At 40.9% G+C, this 24,992-nt stretch overlaps 3 gene segments (V, D, J or C); all 3 read right to left on the bottom strand.

The window, feature by feature from the left end:
• Positions 1-4,819: 4,819 nt before the first annotated feature.
• LOC108297551 lies at positions 4,820-5,580 on the bottom strand. The segment is given in 2 exon segments: positions 4,820-5,361; positions 5,465-5,580. Coding segments are annotated over 2 exon segments (588 nt in total).
• A 6,214-nt stretch (positions 5,581-11,794) lies between these two features.
• LOC108297566 lies at positions 11,795-12,351 on the bottom strand. The segment is given in 2 exon segments: positions 11,795-12,165; positions 12,250-12,351. Coding segments are annotated over 2 exon segments (417 nt in total).
• Positions 12,352-19,131: 6,780 nt separating this feature from the next.
• Positions 19,132-24,992, bottom strand: part of LOC108297550 — a 6,693-nt gene continuing 832 nt past the window's right edge. Inside the window, 1 exon segment of the V gene segment in view lies at positions 19,132-19,448. Coding sequence covers positions 19,132-19,448 — 317 coding nt within the window.

The following is a 24,992-nucleotide window of genomic DNA, read 5'->3' as shown; positions in this document are numbered from 1 at the left end:
TGTGTATAGAATTATATAATGAGTTTGGGCAGATACACTGACTTCTTTTTCTGTTTGGATGTTTTGTTAGTCCATTTACACACTATAAAGAAGCACTGGATACTGGGTAATTTGTGCAGATTTGTGATTGTCTCATGGTTCTGCAGGCTGAACAGGAAGCGTGGCTGGGGAGGCCTCAGGAACCCGACGATCATGACAGAAAGGGAAGCATCATGTCTCACATGGCTGGAACAGGAGGAAGAGAGAAGTTCCACATACTTTGAAACTAGACTTCCTGAGGGCTCTATCACAAGAACAGCACAAGAGAGGGAGACCCATCCCCATGATCTAATCACCTTTCACCAGGCACCACCTCCAACACTGGGAATTATGATTTGCATAAAATTTGAGTGAGGACACTAATACAAACCATATCAGCTACCTTTTATTTTTGCTATTGCCTAGGTGCTCTCACTAGAATTTCCAGTACTCTGTTCAATAGGAGTGGCGAGAGGGCATCTTTGTCTCATTTCAGTTCTAAAGCATTTTGAGATTTTATTCATTCAGTATATTGTTGACTGTTGGTTTGTCATAGATGGCTCTTATTTTGAGAAGTTTTTTTTTTTTTTTTTTAATGCCTAGTCTGTTGAGGGTTTTTATTATGAGTGGGTGTTGGATCCTATCAAAAGCTTGCTCAACATCCATTAAGATAATCATGTGGTTTTTGCTTTTATCCTGTTTACATGGTGAATCAGTTACTGATTTGTGGATGTTGAATGACCTTGCCTTCCAGGGGTAAAGCCCACTTGATCATGATGCATTACATTTTAAAGTGTTTCTGGATCCTATTTGCTAGTATTTTGTTCAGAACTTTTAGGTCTATGTTCATCAGGAATATTCATCTGATGCTTTCTTTTTAAATTATGTGTCTTCCCGATTTTTAATGCCAGGAACACACAGTGAAGAAAGGACAGTATCCTCAATAAGTGATGTAAATACTGAACATTCATATGCAAAAGAAATAAAATTAGACCTTCTCTAACACCATATACAAAAATCATCTAAAAATGAACATCGCCTGAAGCCATAAACTCACAGACAACATGGAAAGAAAACTTCCTGCCACTGATTCAGAAATGATTTATTTGAATTTAATACCAAAAGCAAGCACAGGAAAGAAAAAACTATTTGTGATTATATATCCAACAAGAATTTCTATCCAAATGTATAAATAACCCATATAACTCAATAGCAAGTAACAAATGACCTGATAAAAAGGGCAAAAATCTGGATAGATTTTTTTCAGAAGATGCACTCATGAAAAACAGAGCATAAAAAGGTTCTCAACATTACTAATTTTCAGAGAAATTCAAATCCAAAGCACTATGAGATGTCACCTCACACCACTTAAAATGGCTATTGTCAGCAGGACAAAAGGTAACAAATGTTGGCAAGAATGTGGGGAAAGGAAATCCTTTCATGGTGTGGTAGGATTGGTTATGCAGTATATTGAAAAATAAAGCTATCACGTGATCTGGTGATCCCAGTTCTTGTTACATGTTCAAATGAAATAAAATTATGTCAAACGCATGCTCGTTGCAAGACTATTTATAATAATGTAGATTTGTAAAAGAATTTAATGACCATAGATTGATGAATATATAAAGAAAATATATATATGTAAAACTAAATTTTATTCAGCTTTGAAAAGAAGGAAATTCTAACATTTGCAACAACACTGATGGGCCTGCAGGACATGATGCTAAGTAGAATAAGCCAGATGCAGAAAGACAAATGCTTCATGAACTCATTTACGTGTGGGTTTTAAAATATCCAAGCTCTTTAAAGTAGAGAGTAGAATAGTGGGTCCCAAGACCTGTGAGGAGAGGGAAATCATGTGATGTTGGTCAAAGCGAACAGTCTCAGTTGTGCAAGTGGAATGAGTTCTGGAGATCTAATGTACAGCAATGTTCCTGTATTTAATACTGAATGGTAAAGGTAATTTTTGGTAAAAGGGCAGATCTTGGGTATTTTCATCAGACACACACACACACACACACACACACACACACACACACACACAGAGCACGTTTTTTTAAAAAATAAAAGGGCTGAGTGCAGTGGCTCATACCTGTAATCCCAGCACTTTGGGAGGCCAAGGTGGGTGGATCTCTTGAGGTCAGGAGTTCGAGACCAGACTGCCAGACTGGCCAATATTATGGAACTCCATCTCCACTAAAAATGCAAAAAAAATTACGAGACATGGTCATGGGCACCTGTAATCCCAGCTACTCTCAAGGCTGAGGCAGAAGACTCACTTGAAGCCAGGAGGCAGAGGTTGCAGTAAGGCCAGATAGCACTGCTGTACTCCAGCCTGGGCGACAGAGTGAGATACTATCTCAAAAAAAGTAGCTCTGTGAGATGACAGATACACAAATTACCTTAACCATGATGCACATTTTACAATGAGTATCTGATATGGTTTGGATCTGTGTCCTGGCCCAAATCTCATGTTGTATGAGAATCCTCAGTCCTGAAGGTGGGACCTGGTGGGAGGTGACTGGGCCATGGGGTGGGTCTTTCATGAATGGTTTAGCACCAACTCCTAGTGCTGTTCTCATTACAGTGCGTGAGTTCTCACAAGATCTGGTTGTCTAACAGTGTGTAGAGCCCCCCTCTTCCTGTGGCTCCTGCTATGGTCATGTGATGTACCTGCCCCCCTTTGCCTTCTGCCATGATTCTAACTTTCCGGAGTCTCCCCAGAAGAAGCTGCTACACTTCCTGTACAGCCTGCAGAACCATGAGCCAATTAAACATCTTTTTTTTCAAATTACTCATTCTCAGGGATTTTTTTACAGCAGTGTGAGAATGGACTAATACACCATCAAAACATCAGGTGGTGTACTGTTTTAAATCTATACATTTTTAAAATATTTCATTTGCACATCAATAAAATTGAAGAAAATTAAACTTACTTATAATAAAGAAATGTATACTTTATATTTTCTCAATAAAAATGAGACAACATAGAAAAACTTACACTAAAGTAATTGTAACAGCTTTGCTTACAATACTGATAAACTGGAGACAAATGTAAAGTCCATTGACAAAAGAATAGATCAATATATTGTCATGTCTTTAATTAATGGACTGACCCAGATATAAAATCTCTGTCCTTCCTCTCTTTCTCTGTCCATACATACATGAAGACTTCAAGGTTTCATATCAGTCAGTTCATTAATTCCATAAATGACATTATGTTGATCTAATTTCATACATTAAATAGCATGAATTAACCTTAAAAATAGCAAAGTAGCCACTTTCCAAATAATGACTATAATATTTGATTCCATTTATATTAATTTCAAAACAGAAAAAAATGGATCCATAGTTTCAGAAATCAAAACATTTCCCCATGTAGGAGTTAAATGTGGTCTCACAAAAAGACCCATGTTGTGGGATGGATTGCTCTTCAGGCTACCTTAGGTATTTGGGACAAGGATAGTCACACTTGCCAGAAACTCCCTAATGACACATTTCAGATCCATTCATTTTTTATTACATGTAAATTTTATCTCATAAAAACAAAGAATAAATAAAATGTAGAATAGTTTAAATTCAGTAAATAATACAATTAACATTAAAACCCTATCCAAAATATAAACACTATTATATGACTTAATAAAATACATTCCAGTAAAACAACTAAAATTAAATAAAAAACTTAAGGGTAACACCTGAAACTTAATCATTAATAAACATACATTTCATAGAGAAGAAAAAATAGTCAAGACTTGTGGAATATATATTCTTTTTCTAATCAAATGTCATTAAATTATTTATACAATATTTTAACCTGTGTCATTAGTATAAATTATTATTATGTGTGACATTACAACTGAAAATGACTTTTAAAGAAAAAGAGATATTGGAAAGCACATGAACTAAATTGAATTCATTCTCAATGCTGGTCCACTATTGCACCTCAAAGTTCTAATAGTGTGCTTATTTTGAGTGGGAGGTTGGAAAAATTAATTTTAAGAGTTAAATTAAAAGCATAATCTGTAGTAAAGAGACATCAGCATTCCATGTCAGAAAAAAACATTGAAAATATACAATACATGTAAAGTCCTGAGAAGAAACCTTGAAGCATAAGAAAGGACTCATGTACAGTAGGTTGTAATATTTTTTATGTTTAAAATTATTATCTTTTTGTTGTTTTGAAAAATTAAAGCAAAGCATGAGGAAATAAGTGTTTTATGCTTATCTGGTACAACAGCATATCGAGAAAACTGAACAGCTCTGTAATCCTCAGGAGGCGACATCATCCAAGGAGACAATTCGGATTAAAAAATATACTATCAAAATTTCACTGAAAATTGAAAAATTTTGGTGGTACCCCATATATTTATGGGGTACAAAGGTATGATATATGAATGCAATATGGAATAATCGATTGACGTAATTGACATATATATTACCTAAAATCGTCCAATCCTTAACACTTTTGATGACAAGAACATTTGAAATTTGTTCTTTGCTATTTCAAAATGAACAACACACAATGTTTAAGGTCACAAGTAGACATTGAGTTATGTAAACCATACAGACAAATTGAAACATCACTATGTTTAATTCTTTAGGACATATTATATAATTATGTCTATAGATGTAAGTTAATGTTCCCATAGCTATGTAGTTGCTGAAATCAACAGATGTTGAAATAATTCTTCCTAATCATTTGCAACTAGAAGAATAGTTACAAATGATTAGGAAGAATTATTTCTTGAAGGTATGTATTTTTAAAAAAAAAAAGCATCCCTACATATAAATGTAAAAATTACTGAAACACAAATATCAATAAAAAACGATAATAAAATATCACAACCTCATAAGACTTCCGAGCCCTGCATAAACAAACCTGCCACCTTCGCTGAGAAAGAAAACCTCCCCCTACACCTGCTCCTGGGACCTGCCCCGTCCTCAGTGGTCCCGAGCGCCCCCTGGTGGCCCCGCGCGCCCCCGCAGGAGGTTTGTGTCCGGGCTCACACGGGCCTCCCCTCACTGTGTCTTTTGCACAGTAATACACGGCCGTGTCCTCGGCTCTCAGGCTGCTCATCTGCAGATACAGCGAGTTCTTGGAATCATCTCTCGAGATGGTGAATCGGCCTTTCACAGACGCGGCGTATTCTGCTGTCCCACCATTGGCTTTGTTTCTAATAACACCCACCCACTCCAGCCCCTTCCCTGGAGCCTGGCGGACCCAGTGCATGTAGTAGTCACTGAAGGTGAATCCAGAGGCCGCACAGGAGAGTCTCAGGGACCCCCCAGGCTGGACCAAGCCTCCCCCAGACTCCACCAGCTGCACCTCACACTGGACACCTGCAAACACAGAGAAACCCTGGTCATTAACTGCCACACATACCCGCTGTTCCCCTCACTCATGGCCCCTCACACTCAGTGTCTCCAGTTCTCCGTGAATTACCTTTCAAAACTGTAGCAAGGAAAACCCAGCTCAGCACAGACTCCATGGTGAGTCCTCTGTGTTCAGTGCTGATCAACGAATGGAAACACCTGGGAATTCTGGGGCTGGGCTCCTCTCCCAGAGCTGCAGGGTCAGGGCTGGGCTGGCTTTTATGAGCAGAGGGAGGGCCCTATTTGCATGTCTCCTGCTACAAAGCAAGCTCTGGGGTGGGGCAGCTGAGGAGAGGGCAGGGCCCAGAGCAGATGAGAGTGTCCTGGAAAACACTGGAGGTAATCCTATCTCTCAGGAAAATATATCTTCAGATTTTGTGATTGTGCCTTGATAATCATTTAGCAGTCATCATCTTATTTTACTATGATTTGCAGAATATATTTAATTCGAGTGTCAAATGTTACATTTTTAGAGAAGATAAATTACGTACAGAACAGAGCAGTTGCACAGTCTGTCCAATATCACACATCTGGACAGAGTTAGCCTCAGTATCTCTCCCTTTGCCTCTAAACACTGGAGGAGACTGCTCCCCTAGACAGCTCCAGGGTGATGTGGGACTGTCCAGTGAGGTTTTCAGGATGCCCCACCTGTCACAACGACTTTTTGTGATTTTGCTTCCCTAACGTTGGAGGTGGGGCCCTGTGGTTGTATCATGGGAGCAGATTTATAATAAATGGTTTTAATCACCATCCCCCTTGCTGCAGTAGTAAATGGGTTCTCATGAGATTTGGCTGTTTAACATTAGTGTGTAGCACCTCTGCCCTCACTCTTTCTTTGCTCCTTCTTCCACCATATAAAATGTCTGCTTCCCCTTTGCCTTTTGCTGTCATTGTAACGTACCTGTGGACTCCCCAGAGGCTGAACAGATTCCATCATCATGCTTACTCTACAGCCGACAGAATCATGGATAAATTAAACCTCTTTTCTCTATAAATTACTCAGTTTCAGGTATTACTTTCTAGTGATGAGAGAACAAACTAATAAATCTGACATCTCCCTCATTTCACCAGGGCCCCCTGCAATCACCCATCTAAGGAGGAGGATGGTCCAGTCTCCATTGTTGACACCATAGAGCTGCTGCCTCTGGCCCAGATGGTTTGTGATGGATGTCATTTCACTAATCTTGAGTTCAGGGAGTATAATGCCCTCCTCTCTCATGCCTCATAGATGGAGAACCCACCCTCTGATCAACTTTCTCTACTTCTGTCTCAACCTGTTTCTTAGTTCAGCAATTCCCAGTGGGGAAATCCCACATTGTGGTGTGCCTCCTTATTTCAAGTGGGAAACTGTCTTGAGGGTCTAACCTCTGCTGGTACAGTTGGCCCATTTTTATCTTGGTGGTGGCCACCAGATGTGTGGAGAGGACCGGAACCCCCATGGACTTACCCCAGTATTCATCCTCCTCCCCACTAGAGCTCTTTTTTTTGGAGATGGAGTCTCACTCTTGCCCTGGCTGGAGTGCCGTGGTGTGATCTCAGTTCACTGCAACCTCTGCCTTTCAGGTTCAAGCAATTCTTTTTCCCCAGCCTCCTGAGTAGCTTGGACTATAGGTGTGTGACACCAGGCCCAGCTAATTTTTTTTGTATTTTAATAGAGACAGGGTTTCACTGTGTTGCCCAGGATGGTTGCAAACTCCTGAACTCAGGCAATCCGCCCGCCTTGGCCTCCCAAGTTGCTGGGATTACAGGCCTGTGCCACTGTGTCCAGCCTAGAGCCCTTCAGGGGATCCTAGGTCTTAGGGTCCCATGAAAATTTAGTCATCATAGCCCTAACTAGTTCGTGTGATGGTCAGAAATCCTTCAAATGTGCTGCTCAACAAGCCACCGTCCCCAATTTACCATTCTCCTTACACACCCAGGACAGAAAGGTCTCTGATTAGTCTGAGCTAGTCAGGCATGTTTTTCTAGTAGCTCTTCTTGTGACTGACTAACTGTAGCTTAAACAGTAAGCACTGCCTTAGCGGTTGCTCAGAGTGCAGCCAGGAGAAAATAGCCATTTGCAAATGCAACAGCTTGGGCATCTAACTTGCACTTTGTAAGAGGCACCCGCTGAGATGGTTCTTCCAGAACCTTCGGCATTTTGGCAGCATCCCTATACTCATGCACTCGGCCCCATCCATCATGGACAGCAGCTTTTGGGCCCCAAATAGAAATTCATAGCCTGCCCAGGATTTCTGTAGGGGTGTCCTCTTTTTAGATTTCATTTTCTGGGTGCTCGTGAGATTTCTTTTTGTTTACCTTTTTCCAGGTTCACTGGATGTCATGTCAAACCAATATTGACTCCAATAGGACTGGCATCATGTACAATAGGCTAAAGAAATAAACCCAGATCAGTGAACAAGACATAGAGTTTACTGAGGGCTTTCACACAGTGTGGTTCAGGAACAGCAGGCTGGATGAGAAAACTATGACCATTTGACAAAATAAATAAGTAACCTATTTGAATAATTGTCATGAGAGATCATTGCTAGTATTAGTTGGAAAATATGCAGCATTAATGGTTGAAAGAAATCTCTGTTCTAAGTTAATGTTTCATAGGTAAAAGAAATCATGAAGTTACAAGGAATAAATGCTGAGAGACCCTGAGGAATTGACCAGATCAGGAATTACCAAAGTGTAAAAGGAAGCCAGTCTCTCAGATTCCTGATGTCAACCTGCCTCCACAGAGAACCCGCGTGGACTGAGCTCCCATGGTGACCTCAGCGCCCCCTGGTGGTCCTAAGCACGCCCTACCGGCCACTCTAGCACCCCCTGGTGGTCCTGAGCAGCATCTGCCACCCAGTTCCCTCCAGTTTCCCTGCAGAGATTTTTGTGTCTGGGCTCACCCAGATGTTCCCACTCCTGTGTCCCTCACTGCAGTACACGGCCTTGTCCTTGGCTTTCAGGTTGGTCGTTGTGAAGTGGACTGCACTTGAAAGGGTGTCATTTGGGAATGTTAATTTTTTTGTGCTCATGGAGAGTAACCCTGAGAACTCCCACTTGGTCACTCATGTTGCCACCCACACCAGTCCCTGCTGTGAAGCCTGCTGGACCAAGGTGGTGCTGTAGCCAGTAAAGGTGTAATCAGAGGCTTTGCAGGAGAGTCTCAGTGAACTGCTGGGCTGTACAATGTTTCCCTGTCTGACTCCACCAGCAGACTTCACGCAGGAATTCTGTGAACAGAGAAAAGGGACTGAGAACAGCCCCATGTGGAGCAGCCACAGCTGGACCTGATTCACAAAGGGCATTAATATTGAGGGTGATGAGAAGGAATCCAGACCAGGGCAGACCCCACAGTGTGGACAGAGAGGAAGGGCACAGACTTGGGGTTGGCTCCTCACCAGGGCCTCAAGGAACAGGGATGAGCCGCCTTTTATGAGGTGGGTGTGGACGCATTTCCATATCTTTCTTTTTGTGGTCCTGGAGCACCGCTCAGCATTGCTCATCCGTCATTTGTGTCTACATTTCAGGGAGGGCAGGGTCAAAGGATTCCTGGGTCCGGATCCACAGGGGTAATCTGCCTGTTGCTTTCTTATTCTCTAATGTGGACACTGTTCAGGTATCTTCATAGTAGCAAACACTATCAACAAGTACGTCCAGTGAGAACCTAAAAATACATTTCCAGAGAAAATTGACACCTGTCTCTAATTGGTGCATTTGCAACTGCAAACTACAGTTCTTGACAATAAGGAAAAGTTAGGCTACAATGAAAAAAACACAGATCTACACCTTGTCAGGGAGGGGGTTTGTGGTTATCATTATCTTGAGATCATTTTGCCACAAAACAGTTCAACATTGGATATATGTGCCTGTGTAGGGAAACAGTCAATGCGGAAATATGTGTACTTATCTGAGTGAAGAGTTCACATGGAGACATGTTTGCTTGTCTGAGGCAAGAGTCCGCATGAGGGAATGTCTATTTTCTGAAGAAAGAGTAAATATAAGAACATATGGGGTAGTCTAAGGAAAGAGTCCATATGGGAACACGTGTGTTTGTCTGAGGGAGGAATCCACATGAGTAAAGGTGTGTTTGTCGGATAGAAGGTTCCACATGTTGACAGGTGTGTGCACAATGCCCATTCAGGGACAGTGTATGCCTAAACTGAGCTGAAACTTGGGGGAAATCTATCTCAACCAAGGAAATAAAAGAATCTTGTGGATTATTTGCTTGTCAGGAAGAAAAAACCTGAGTCCCATACAAAATTGACTTGCTTTAAATTAAATTAAAAGTCTTTAGTGAATGGTAACATCTTATATTATATGCAAATGAGTAAAATTACTTCATTCTTTGTTGCAGGCATCTCAAGACTTCCCGCCTATCACAAAATAAGTTATTAGATAATTTTATACAGTCTGCATTTGATTCTGGGGTAAATGAACTGCTAAATATGTTTTTTAAATTGTATATATTTAGGTTTATATTTTCCATCACAAAAGTACATGCTTCGATAAATTGTGTAATGTCTCATATTGCATATCACTAAAAATACTTTTACTCTTCTTAAACAGTGCCTTTTACACTTTCTTTATACCCACACTCTGAATTCCTGGAATATCCTCTATATGTTTACTTGACTATAGTTTTGGCTTTTATGTAATTTCAAATAAATCGAATTTTACAGTGTAATTGAAATAAATTCAGTGAAGAGAGTAGAAGATGAAGTCGTTGAACTAAGGAGCTTTAAATTGCAAAGAAACCACACAGAAACACTCTATTCTAGTAGATAAACATGTTTCCAACCAGGGTACAGGTTTACATTTCTGATACTGCTATGCATATGTCCTGAAATTGTGCAGCTAAATAATAAAATGGCATATGGTGGGATGGGGTTCCTCACTTTGCAGTGGGTATTTACAGACATCAAGGAAGGCAGGCTAGAAAGGTCCATGTGGTGACATAGTTGTGGGGAGAGACAAGTGTGTTCTCATTTTTAATAAAGTTACAGAAGATTAGACACATAAATAGTTTCGATGTGTCCAAAAACATGGGTCCATATAAACATGAACATTTAGTAGGCCAGTTGGTTGAGAGGCCCTACAAGTACTTAAACCACATTAACAACAGACATACACAGTGTCACCATTTTTTATTTTAATACTATTATTTAACATCAGAAACAAGCAATCTTTAGAAAAATTGCTGATTCTATGTACAAAAAAGTTGATATAGAAAATGAGCTTAGAATTTCTTGTAATACCAGGAAGCAGGGAAGTGTTCAAAAACAAAAGGATGAGGTGTGCTGTAAGGATGCAGGATCCAAACTAAATGAGCTCCCAGCACCTGGTAAAGATGTGTGATTTCAACAATAAAATGAATAATGTACCATGGATCTTCTCCAGAGTATGAAATACACATCCATAAACCAATATGGATATTAATAGATGATTAAATAAAAAATAATGGGAAGAACACATCTCCTTACAAAAGTATTCCAAATATGTTAGGTTGATAGTCCTCTAGTCAAGCAGGTGAAGCTTAAACACTCAGGAACTGATTGTGGACTGAAATTAGAGACATGGAGAAAAATAATTACTATGAGTGTATTTTATAGTGAGGCTTCAGGTATAATGCCACAGACATGATCTATGGGTGAATAAAATTTTACATGTTTTTAATCTAAATTTATACAAACACACACACACACATATTTTTCTACAATAAACACTGATAAGGGAGTAAAAGACAGCTACAGACTTGGAGAAAATACTTCCGAGTCACATATTTGTTAAATTAATTCTTTTAATTAGTTAAATTACTTTTATAATCAATATGCAAGTATAGTTACAACTAATCAAAAGAAAACAATGCAGCTAAAATGAAGCAAATACCAAGAGAGGCATCTCATGAAAAATTATATGAAAACTTTTTAAACATAATTTTTTAAAATTAGGGAAATGTATTTAAATAAAAATTAGATACCATTACTCGCCTATTAGATTGGTTAAAATACACAATTCTTAGAATGGTAAATGGCAATGTGAATGTGGAAAACCAAGAACTATTGTGCATTGATGCTGGGAATTCAAAATGCTACATGCACAAAATGAGAATTTTTTGGCATTTTTAAAATGGAAATAAAAGTAGAGTCGAAATGTGATTTGTGTGTGTGTTCCAAAATATTTACAACATTGATTCAGAAATTGATGTTTAGGAAGATGCCTTCACAGGATGTTCTATATCAGCTTTATAAATTTGATTAATTCTCCAATCACTGATATTTACTTACAGAATATCTGTTGTATGAAAACTATCTCAAATAATTAAAATTTCTCAAATACACATTTATATTGTTCCTTTCATGACTTCATCTCATTTCCTAAGAAATTTTTCAATCTTATAATCTTTGTCGTCTCCTCCACGTCAACACAGCTGCCTCCTCTCTGGGGTTTCTGACACTCTCAGGATGTGGTTTTCACACTGTGTGTCTCTCGGACAGTAATACACGGCCGTGTCCTCAGATCTCAGGCTGCTCAACTCCATGTAGGCTGTGCTTGTGGACGTGTCACTGGTCATGGTGACTCTGCCCTGGAACTTCTGCGCATAGTTTGTGTTACCATTACCAGGGTCGATCCGTCCCATCCACTCAAGCCCTTGTCCAGGGGCCTGCTGCACCCAGTGCATATAGTAGCTAGTAAAGGTGTATCCAGAAGCCTTGCAGGAGACCTTCCCTGAGGACCCAGGCTTCTTCACCTCAGCCGCTGACTGCACCAGCTGCACCTGAGAGTGGGCACCTGTGGGGAGGACACAGGAGTGGATAAAAACCCCCTTGGCTGGACTCAATCCCCTTCTCATCAATGGACTTAGGAGCCCCTTACCTGTAGCTGCTGCCACCAAGAAGAGGATCTTCCAGGTCCAGTCCATGGTGAGGAGCTGAGCTCTCCGGGGATTCTCCAGAGCAGGGATGTGGTTGTTGGGTGATGCTCTCATGGCACAGAACATATTTACCTCAGTTGATCTCAGTTTATTTGCATATTTATGAGACAGAGCATGTATTTCATAGCTCAAAGCCTGATCCATGATAAGAAAGGGAAGATAAATGACAGATGAGACTTGCAAGAGTGAGATGCTGATGGGCCAAGCCCTAATCCTGCTTGAGAAAATACATGCCCTGCTCCATTTACAAACATTTGTGGACAGAGGTCCTTTCACTGAAGAATGAAACCACACAGAACAGGCTCTTCGCTGTGAATCTAAATCTGGTTAGCATAAAGACCACCCGGATCATTTTGGGACCTTTGCTCTCCATGACACTGAGCAGATACCTTAGCCCTATCCTGGACCCATCTGATACAAGCACAGCTCACTGGTGACTCTGAGAAAGTGACTGCTGATGTCCCATGTGAGTGTCCAGCAGGTGCCTCTGAGATCTGTTGGGTACTCCTGAGAGAGTGTCTCCAGTACCCGCCTGGTGGCTGATCCCCCAGGATCTTTAATAGAAACACACTTAGTTTACAGATTTGCCCTGTGATGTGTGATTACAGCTGATTTTCTCATCTCACAGACAATAGTAATCAGATGATGGAACCAGAGTTTGGAGTTCTTTATGAGCTCACTGCACCCAAAATAATCATAAAGGAATTTATGTTTTGAATAATTTTAGGTTACTTTTGAACTCCATTTATTAGAATTTCATTAAGTATTTACATACTATCAGTTCATATCCATAGATCCTCACCTTTCCATATTGATTTCTGACTCACTAGGTCTGTGCACCTGCCACACTTTCAGATCCTCCACTGCCCTGTCACTCACACAATGTAGGCAACATTACTTAACAGTGAAATGTGAATTTTTTATAGGAATATAGTGGCTTTCACAATTCTGCATCCATTGAATTAGTAAAACCATCCCTATTCATCATATTCTCACTATTAAGATATTTGTAATCCTAGAAGCTTACTTTAAAAAATAGTTCTCAATGCCCCAAGTTACATGAATTGTTCCACTGTAGCAGGATATTTAACATCACATCAGCAACTTGTAGAAAAGTTATTTTAGATTTTTTTTTTTTTTCTGACTAAAGAAAATCAAGGCCCTGAGAGGAAACCTCCCTCCAGCTTCCTGCTCTGGGCTGGACCCTGTGCTGTGTGGCTCCTGAGCGCCCCCTCCAGCCCAGCCCTTGCCTTCCAAGCAGGTTCCTGTCAGGGCTCACAAAGCGTTTTCCTCCAGAGTCTTTAGGCCACCATAAAGTGGCCGTGTCCTGGTTTAGAATACTCTTACAGCGACAATATCTGCTGCCAACACTTCTATTGAAACAATTGATTGCTTAACCAAACCTATTGGACTCTGCAGAAAGACCCAAAGGAAAGATTCTATGACACAGGAGGCAGCCCCTTCTCTGAAGCTGCAGGTGCTCTGAATCAGTGGACACACAGTGAATACAGGAACTTGCAGGACTTTGGGAGGCCCCCGTTTCTTCATTAGGTTCTTGTAGTTGAACGTTGCATCTGAGAACGCCTGCGGGTGCATGTACATTCAGATTACAGCATCTCTGTGTCTTCTCTTCCAATAGCACACATTTTCCCTTCTTCCAGCATCTCGCCTGTAGAAAGTGCCTCCTGCACTGACACTAGGTCTAGGTTTATGCCTTTTTATCTCCTAGAAATCCAGTGTAAACAGGATACAAGTGAAGACTTGGGAAGTGCATGCAGTTCTTTATTTGCCCCTCTGCTAGGAACCCTGCAAGTGCCCATGATAAAATAAACTGCGGTCAAGAGGAAGTTACCAAGACCTTGTCTTTAGAGTTGATATCAGAGGCTTCAGATGCCTCTTCTGACCTTGTCTTGTTCTCTGCCATTCTATTTCATTTTCCCTATGTTCTCCTCCTCAGATAGAGTCTGTGCATTGCCCCACTTTCATCTTTAATCCGGAATAACCATACTGGTGAGAAGGCAATTTGTGCATCCTGGTAGTGTTACATGTTGTTACAATTGAATCTAAATAATTTAGTGGACTTCTTTCTCTGGAATGTGACATATACACAGAGTCTCCAGAGCCTAAACTGATGCTTTCCCTTTTCTGGCTGCAACATTATAGGATTCTTACCCTATTGGCGAATTTGACCCATTTTCATGATAAAGGAAGGCTGCTGGGAGGGGTTTGTAATGGAGATGGACGACCTTCCCCACATAGATAAGGTGCTAGAAATGTCCTTCCCCTGGATGGTCTATCTGGAGAGGTTTCTCTGTGTATTTCTCAGAGTTTAGGTGTCTTTATGACTTTGCTATGAAATAATCTATCTCAATTCTCACCCAAAGAACTTGGAGGTTCGTGGAGCAAAAAAAAACATTAAGAGTGTGGAGTGTGGGGCCTCCAGGATTTCACGCCTTCATACTAGGTCAGACAAGCCCTCTGTGTTTATGTGGCTCAGATTTACATAGAACAAACCACACAGCCAGGCTCATCTAAATTGTCACATGCTCATTTAAACACACTGGAGCAGCGAGTGTAATCATCACATTGAACTCAGAGAAACCTGGGTCCAATTCACTGTTTATTATAGCTCAGAGCAGCATCACTGATTCACCTGAGCAGACATTTCTTCCCTGAAACAGCTTCATTACCAAGTATCCTAAAGGGTTGCTATGGAGCTGCTATGGGGCTGAACTTCTTCCTGTCAGCCTGTCATGCAGGGTGTTTAGAATTATGTAGACCTTTATACTTAGGTGCTAATCATTTCCAGTGTTGTTGGAATGGCTGGCAGCCCCAATCCTGTTTCTCCCCTCCACTCACCTGAATGTCTTCAAGAACTCCATGAACCATAGGACTCTTTTTTTCATGGATGACTCTGAGGATTGTCAATCTGCTTTGTGCCACAATCAGAGGCAGCTAATGGAGGATTCTCAGTCCACTGATAGGTTGAGCCCATAACATAGGACACATATCCTAGAGTGGCCAATTCATGTCCATGCCAATCAACATTTAATTGAAGGGCAGGATTTTCAGTGCATTTAAGTGTAGCATCTTCATAATTCTTGATAATAGAGCTACGACCTGAATGGTATGTGGAAGTGAGCTCATGGTTAGAAGAAAGCAGCCTGTCCCTAGGAAGTCAGTCTCTTTAACTAAAGCACCTGAAATGTGATGTCCTGAGAGCTCGTGAAAATTCATTTTCTGGAGTAAAAAAATAGGAAAGCTATTCTCAAAGCACTGGAGGAAACCTCATCAGAAGTTTTATCAACACAGCAGTCAAATTCCACTAAGTCAATCCTTGGGTTTATGTTTTACAACTCAAGAAGCAATAAAGAAATCTATGTAATTGGAAGGCTACTCCAACAGAGGGAATTTTGACCTATTTAAGTGATAGACCAGTATTCACTCACAGACACTCTCCTTTGAGGTCTCCAACTTAAGCAGATCTCTGTAACTTGAAAAAGCTTTCTCAAAACATTATTTTTCTCTAGACATCCATAAATGCACAAACACATCTTGAATATTTGTATATGAGTGATCTGTAGAAGTCCTTGACATATTAATGAAAGTTTGTGAAAACATGGTAACTTCATGACTTACTGTGAGTTCCCACTTCACTGGTTTGAAAGATTTCTCATCCATGTGACGGGGCAATGGGTGTCTCTGAAAATACGTTGATTTAAATTGAACATGTTCTCCGCGCCTCACTTGACTTCATGGTTCCTCGCTCATGTAGATGTGTCTATGACTGAAAAGCCCACACTGGTATTCAGCAGATTTTACTCTTATTGCTTCATATTCTCTTTCTCTCTTCATGTCTCTGTATCTCTGTTTTCCTCTGTCATTACTATTTATTACTGAATCATCCTGAATCCTGCCTACAGCCTCCATCTCACATTCTGACAATCTTCTCCCTCAAAGATAATTAGGGGCAAACTTATCCTTTCCCAATGTGGTAAAAATTTCTGGACTTTGACTAGATTTATTACAGCCTCATATGAAGAACTATAATCAAACATTAGTTGTTTTTAGATTATACCTCAGAACTAAAACTGTTCCTCACAGTGGCTACGATATTCCATATTCCCACCATTATGCAAAACAGTATGGTGGCTCCTTAATAAATTAAAACAGAAATACCATATGACCAGTGATCCTGCTTATGAAAATATACGCAAATGAGATGAAATTACCGCCTTGTGAAGATACCCTGCACTCCTAGGCTTTTTGCAGCACTATTCACAACAGCCAAGATATAGAAACTAAGTGTCTGTCAATGGACAAATGGATAAAGACAATGTGGTAAGTGTACACAACATTATTCTGCCTTATAAAATAAGGAGATGCTGCCATTTTCCCACAAGAATAGTGGATTCCCACAACCACTACCAATGCATTCTATCCATTGAGCCCCTCCCTGAGAGCTGGGAGATCCAAGTCCAGTAGTAAGAACTGGTTGTGATGGAGTGGCCAGATGCAGTGCAGGTGAGGCAGAGGGACAGTGTGGGCTCTTCAGGTCCAGGGCTGACTCCTGCAGCTTCTCCTAGGACAGGGCATGTGAGTACACGGATGATCCATGCCTGTCTGTCACAAGTGCCTTTGCTCACCCCACAGACCCATGTCTGACATCTAAGACACACCCTGGGGAGCTCTCGCCAGGCACAGGGGAAGACACAATAATGCCATCTTCTTCATGAGCACAACTCTGCATTCCCCAGATACCTTGGGCTTTGGCTGAGGGGAGAGCTGCTAGCTTCCACAGTCCAAAAGCATTTTATATCCTGGAGCCTGAAAATAATTTGTATGTGGCAAGGCCTTGTACTTATAAGAGAGAGGGAAAGCGATCAGACTCCCTGTGGATTTGAATATGTTTTATTGTTGTCTGTTTGTTTTCAGGTTGACATGAAGCACTTCTTTGTCAAAAGTACAGCCATGACAGTTCATGAAATTTGCTTTGTTCCTGTTTTCCCAACTGTGACATTTGAACTGTATCAAGTGAGCAATGTGCATACTTTACAGGAGCAATTACAAACAACTCTTTAAATCATTAGTAGTACACAAATGCTTCTCTGCCCTTACTGTCAAAAATCTTCTGAATAGGTTTCAGTTAAAGTAAATCATAAATTGTATTCATAATTTAAAAGTAGCATGATGTTCAGAAACTCAGAAACTCCCTTTGCCAAAAGTACTCCCACTAGAACTTACTACCCATGGTCTGCCCCCTCAAGGCATGGATATTATCACCCTTTCACTTGATTCATCAAAAGCCCATGTATTTTCCATTTTACTGTCAATATTATACTCTGATTCATCACATGCCAATGCAGCAAGGTATTTTAGGGGATGGATGTACTATGCAGAAACATTTCACATGGTGTTAAAGATGCCTTCCCATCACATCTTCCTAACTAGCTTCTTTATTGGCATCAACTTGGAATTCTTTATGTTAGAAGAGATATCAGAGAAAAACAGCCTCAAATATTGTAAAATAGGCTTATTAACATCAACAACACACATAGCAGTGACTCCGGGTTGTCAATCCATAGGATTAAGAAGTGAAAATGAGGTGGGTTACATACGTTGTTTTCAGAGGATTATCCTGTGCTTGTAGAATCAGTACCAAGGGTGGCATCAGTGTAGGGTTAAACAGGGAGTTGCTGGGAAGATTTCCTAGTGGAAGAGATTTTTGTAAGGTTGTGGTGGCTTCTATCCAAGGCTGTGGTTAAGCAGCATCCATTTATGATAGTTCTCGTTATTAGGAGAGTGTGCCTGAGAACCCCCCTGCATGTTACTCCTAGTTCCATTTGTCAGAGTGTTAACACAAGTGGCTTTATTTTGACTCTGACAACTTTCACACCCTCCTTCTAACACTACTGGTGAGGAACGTGAGTCTGTGATAGCTTGACCAGCATGGGATAAATTTCACATCCACATCCCGTTCTGACCACACAAGCTCATTCGCTTCACTACTATTGGCCACTTGCATTCCAGGTGAGTCTCCAGACAACACACTGGAGGGTGCTGAGCAATGGGAGAGAGGAAAGTCTCATCAGTCTCTCCCATGTGGCTGCGGGAGGCACAGCCTGAGCCCCGCCTGAGCTGCAGGGAAAGGGCTGGAGGCCTGGAACATTGGCAGCAAGAACCCCATCCCCACTTTACAGGGAGCAGGAAGAGTACAAGGAAAAGCAAGAACAACAACAACAAATAAAAAGAAATAGAGTGGGCAATTCGCAAAAGGGGCCCTGGTTCAGTGCTGATGCTGACTTGCCTCCTTTAGTGTCAGGAGAAGGGTCAGACGTGAAGCATGTGAGATTGTAAATGACACTGGCCCTGGCCCAGCCTCGCCATTGGCTGTGATCAAATTTCCTAAAGACCATTCTAGTCAGGGAATGGAACCTCACAGAGGTTTCTGTCCTGAGTCTGATTGGAGAAGACTCACCAGGAACTCCTGAGTTTCCTCAAGATGCTGATCCTGGTGACCACGGTTGAGGACTTTTCATTTCTAAGCATCAGTCTGCATTTTGTGCAGATGAGAATAGGTTCTCAAATTAAAATAATCATTTTAAAATATGTAGAGATGACACTGCTAAGCACAGAATGCTAAACTTAGAGAGGTTCCCTAGAGAAACTGTAAAAAGATGAAGTCCCACATCCTGACAGGAAATCAGCCTCCGTGTGCACCTGCCGCTGGGATTGACTCTGAACAGTGGCTCCTGAGCACCCCCTGCAGCTTATTTCCCTGCAGCGTTTCTGCAGGGAGGCTTGTGTCTGGGCTGACACTGACTTCACCTCACTGTGTGTCTTCCACAGTAATACACAGCCGTGTCCTCCACTCTCAGGCTGTTCATTTGAAGATACACAGAGTTCTTGGCATTGTCTCTGGAGATGGTGAATCTGCCCTTCACAGAGTCTGCATAGTATGTGACACCACTAGAATTAATAGCTGAGACCCACTCCAGACCCTTCCCTGGAGCCTGGCGAACCCAGTATATGTCATGGCTACTGAAGGTGAATCCAGAGGCTGCACAGGAGAGTCTAAGGGACCCCCCGGGCTGAACCCAGCCTCCCCCAGACTCCACCAGCTGCACCTCACACAGGACACCTGCAAACAAAGAGACATTGTGGTCAGAAATTGCCACACATACCCACTGCTCCTCTCATTCCTGTCCACCCACACTCAATGTCTCTACTTCTCCATGAATCATCTTTTAATAAAGCAAAAAGGAAAACCCAGCATAGCAAAAACTCCATGGTGAATCCTGTTTGTTCAGTCCTGATCACTGAATAAAGACACCTGGGAATCCCAAGGCTGGGGTTTCTATCCCAGAGCTGCAGGGTCAGGGCTGGGCTGGTTTTCATCAGGAGAGGGAGGGCCCTATTTGCATGCCTCCTACTATAGCAAGCTCTGGGGCTGGACGCCTGATAAGAGGACAGAGCCCAGAGCAGATGAGAGTGTCCTGGGGGATTTAGATGACAATGATTGAATTTGAGAAAACATGCTGTCTTATTGTGAAAACGTTCTGTGATAAATATTTGACAACATTCACATTTTAATTATGTTTACCCATGTGTATCTATTATGTTACTTAGGAGTATTTTCTTCATTTACAGATGTAAAAGTGAGCCAACACATGGAGGGGCTGTGTATGTGTCTAATGGCTCATATCTGCCATGAGTGAGTCCCAGTATCCAGGACAATGCTCTTCACAGCTGGCCTCAATTGCTCTCTTAGCCAACACAGGACAGAGCAAAACGGGCCTAGCGTGGTTTGCAGAATCCACTTCCTGTAACAAGACCCTGTGTGATTTTGCTGCATTTACCTATGAATTCAGAGACAGCTAGGTGTCAGGCAGACAAATTTTAGGTGTACCTGACCTTTAACATATTTATTTGTTCCTTCCTGTCATCCCTTATGTCTAAAATTTCAGCTGTTTACTTGTAATAAATTTTATAAGTTTCAATTGACAGATGATAAAATTCACATATTTAACCTGTACAATAGTAAACTTTGAAACAAATCTCTATTTTCAAAAAGATGACAAGTCAACTCCCCCTACCCCAGCATTCTTCTTGCTCTTTTATATTTTTTTGTTTTTTTCTCCTTCCGTTCTTCTACCACGTCTTTATAAAACTACTCATGTTTCCCTATTTCTTTAAACTCGTTTTTATTTTGTTGAATTTATAAGAATGAAATAAGGCAGTATATACTCTTTTATATTTGGCTTATTTTTCTCAATTGAAATACTGAGAATTATACCTTTTATGTTGTGTTTTTTTATTTCTTACAAATACTGGGTAGCATTTTAGTAAACAAATGTAGCATAATTTGTTTTTCTATTAAGTTGCTAATTGATATTTTAATTTTAAATCTGCTACTCAGTTTTTTAATGTACATAGATGATAAATTATATATAAATTATATAAATACTTTTTGCAACAACAGTAATAGATAAACAAGAGAATGTGCTATTTGCTAAATTTTCCATAATATTTCAGAAAATTTAAGTTCTGAGATAAGAAAGAAACCTGTAAACCAAAGAATACCTGAGACTAATTTCAATAGACTTAGAACATTCATTTTTCCAGGATTAAGGACATGCCAGTGACACAGCCTGAAAGAGTCCTGATGATGTGTGCCCAGGGTGTCAGGCACAGCTTGGTTTTATACAACTTAGGGAGACATGAGACATTAATCGATATATGTAAATGTATATTGATTTGGTTCAGAAAGGCAGGACAACTTGAAGTAGGGAGAGAGCTTTCAGATCATAGGTAGGTATGAGACAAATGGTTCATTCTTTTGAGTTTCTGATTAGCCTTTAACTGAATGCACAATTTACAGGAATAGTCATGCAGGCATTAGTCTGGCTTAGTGAAACAATAGAGCCAATGTAGCAGTGAGGTACGCGTTTAACTTACGTGAGCAGAGAAATGACTCTGTCTGTCCTTGGTCCACAAGGATTTTCCTTGTGGTCAAATTTTGAAGGAGGTATGCAGCTTTTTAAAACCTTAGTATCTGTGATAAACATTTAACAGCTATCACATTTTTAGTAATTTTTACCTATGTGTGTAAATTATGTCATTTAGGAGTCAGTGGTTTCTTCAGTTATGGTTGTGAACCCACACATGGAGGGGCTATGTGTGTGTCCAAGGGCTCATATCTGGCATGAGTGAGTCCCAGTATCCGAGCCTATGCTCTTCACAGCTGGCCTCAGTTTCTCTTAATTAACTCTAGGACAGAGCTCAAGGAGCCGAGAGTAGTTTGCAGAATCCAACCTGTAACCAATCCTGCTGTTTCTGTACCTCAATTATGATTTCATGCTTCTATAAGGTCATACCTGAGGCTGGATAATTTATAAAGAAAGAAGTTTAATTGACTCACAATTCTGCATGACTGAGGAGGCCACAAGAAACTTACAATCATGATGTGAAGGTGTTTATTCACGTGGCTACAGGAGAGAGAAGTGCCAAGTGAAGAGGGAAGCTCAGATCTTTCTCACAAGATCTGACACTTTTATAAGGAGAAAACAACCCCCATGATTCAATTATCTGCACCTCGTTCCACCCTTGACATGTGGGAATTACTTCAATACAAGGTGAGATTTAGGTGGTGACACAGAGTCAAACCATATCCTTGATTTCTGGTCTCGTATCAGGGCACGAATTCCACTCATGAGGACGGAGCCTGACCACTTTCCAAAGAAGACCTAAGGCCCCAACCTTCTATTCGGGTGAAGATGCCAACAAGTGCATCATGGCAGTCATCACTATTCGGTCTAGAGAAGCACAATTTATCAGTCAGTGACTTTTATTTACGGTATGTGCTTAGAATAATTTGCATTGACTTCAAATGTTTGGGTTTTTATAGTTTTTACCAGATGTAGTTGTTTCATTGGAAAGCTTGAGGCTCTTCATGCCATCACTCTGGTAATGAGATAACTCTGTTCATATTTCTGTTTGAGGCTTCCTCATTAGGGCCCTAAGCATTTTGAATGTTGCTCTTTGAAAAATAATTTTCCATGATGGAATAAATTTGTCTGCCCTCATGAGTATTATCATTTGCTCAGAAATATACTTTTTCATATTTTAATATAGCAAGTCCACCTCTCCTTTATTTGTCTTTATCATGGGATCTTTCTGCATATTTTAAATTTTTTAAGTAAATATTTTTATATTTTAGGGTAGTTTTAGATTTTAAGGGGAGCTCCCTGTGGCAAGGCATGTCCTCATGTACAACTTGCCTGGTTTCCACACACTGAGCTGCACTCTTATCAAGGCTGAGTCTCCCTCCTGTCATTTGTGAGGCTCACTCTCTGAACAGGGTTCTGCAATCCACTGTCTAATCTGTGGACTCCATACTTCTCGACCTGTCTGGGATCTCAGCTCCTGTTCCTCAACTTCATATTCACCGGGTCCCACTCCAGCACTGTGGCCTGGAAATTCCCTTAAAGAAGAATCTGAGTGTGCATTCAACAGAAGTCTCCTTTCATTAATTTCTCTCTCGCAGCAATTACTGTGTTGTTACCTGATGTCGCATATCATAAAATCGTGTTTAAGAAATTTCACTGTGCTCCATAATTATTTCTGGTTGAAATAAGCATCTCCCCTGTTACACCTTGTTTGAAAGTGATCATCTCGCACAAAAATATTAGAATTAATTTTATCATGTCCACCAAGATGTATATTGGCATATATACAAATATACAGCCCTAAATTTCAAGACATCATAAAATTTTGTTTTATATGTACATATAATATATATATACATACATATCCATTATATATACAGTATATATATACACACATATACACTATATATACATTATATATATACATATACCATATATATATGTTTATCTATATATAGTGTTTGCTAGAATTAATATCATACCTAATTTAAGAATATTCAAAATATTTGTCTGTTACATAAGTAAAGCACAAGTTCTATGATGTCCTAGTAGAAAACCTTTCTATTTGTCTTTCTGTGGGTCCTTCCTATGGGAAAACAGGAAGACATCTTAGGACACTGTCCCAGGGGTGCCTTCAAAGACATAGCCCAGAACATGACCCAGCAGGGATGTGAGGGGTTTCCATTCTGTCTCCTTCACAGAGAAATCTGAGATCTTCCTCCATCCCCCTGGTGGACCACTTCACTATTCAGGACACTGAGAGACACACAGGGTATGCAGGCCACAGACATCAAAGACCACAGTGTGGATGAGAATTGAGGTGTTAACGTGCCCCAGTGAGAACAGGGATCCCCGTGGCACAGAGACCCAGCAGATGATATTAACCACGTGGACATATGTGTGCCTGTCTGAGAGAAGAGTCCACACGGGGACAGCGTGTGCCTGTCTGAGGGGAGAGTCCACATGGGCACAGCGTGTGCCTGTCTGAGGGGAGAGTCCACATGGGGACAGCGTGTGCCTGTCTGAGGGATTCTACAGTCAGGCAAATCTCTACCCTTTCCAAGGGACACAAAGATAGTGTGGATAAGGGCCAGATGTGCACAAGACTTGCTGGGTATCCTGTGACTAAGAACGCCTTAACTTGCTGAGACTGTAGTTCAGCAGGTCTCAGTCTTATTTTCCTCACCTTTATTTAAGGCGGAGTTGTTCTTGTTCCAAAGCCTCTGACACAAATAATGTAGAAAAATATTTATAATATGAGGATGATCGTATTACCAAATATAAAAATATCATGATGGCAACAGTCAATTTTACATGTCACCTTGACAAGACCATAGTGTCATCTCCTGAATCACACACTAACCCAGGTGTTGCTCCTATGGCAACATACAGGTGTTAGGAGAGCCTGCCATTTTTTTTTTCTAAGTCACAAAGAGTGTTCTAGATAATCTAGGTGGAGCTGATTGAATCAGAGCGTAACAGAAGATGATGGGACACATGGTGGATGGCAGATGCAGGTCTTCCCAGGAATTCCAGCCTGTCTTTCCCGATAGCCAGCATTATTGACCTTATTAGGCATGCCTAGCCAGACCATATAATTATTGTTACCCAGAGCTCACAGCACAATGGAGTGTCTATCCTCAGCTTTCCTCAAAGTTATACTGCATGACAGTGTGAGAAGCCCAAGATCAGCTCTACATCAATAACCCATTTTAGAAAACTAATATTCCCTTCATGGCTAATGTCCACTTCATTTCCCAAATACCTCCATACACAGAAGACAACAGGAGCATCCAGGCAATGGTGAGTGAGAAAGCCCCTCAGCCTACCCAGGTCCTGCAGACCTGAGCCCTGGGATTATGACTACAGAAAACACATCCTCTGTTTTCAGGGAAGAGAAGAAGAAAGACTGTGAGAATCGAGTCTACAAGGAAGAAAAATGGATTCGCAAAAACAGGGTTAACTGAATCAGTCTGAGTCAGATGTACATAATTTTACAAGATGAGGGGAGATAGCTGTGAAAGCCATCAGGTTTTAAGGACCCTGGCCATGGGCGAGCCTGTCCCTTGGCTCCCATCAGAACTCAAAGCCTGTTGTAATCAGAGATTCCCATGGAGGTCTCTGGACTGAGTCTAACTGGAAAACACTCTCCAGGTTTCGCTAGGATTCCTCAGGACTCTCATCTTGTTGACCAGGAAAGGATTATTTCTGCCCCCAAAGTGACACTGTGGCTTCTG

The sequence above is a fragment of the Cebus imitator genome, unplaced genomic scaffold (genome assembly GCF_001604975.1).
Source record: "Cebus imitator isolate Cc_AM_T3 unplaced genomic scaffold, Cebus_imitator-1.0 Scaffold814, whole genome shotgun sequence".
In the NCBI taxonomy this organism is placed as follows: Eukaryota; Metazoa; Chordata; class Mammalia; order Primates; family Cebidae; genus Cebus; species Cebus imitator.
This window is presented reverse-complemented; position numbering and strand designations above follow the sequence as displayed.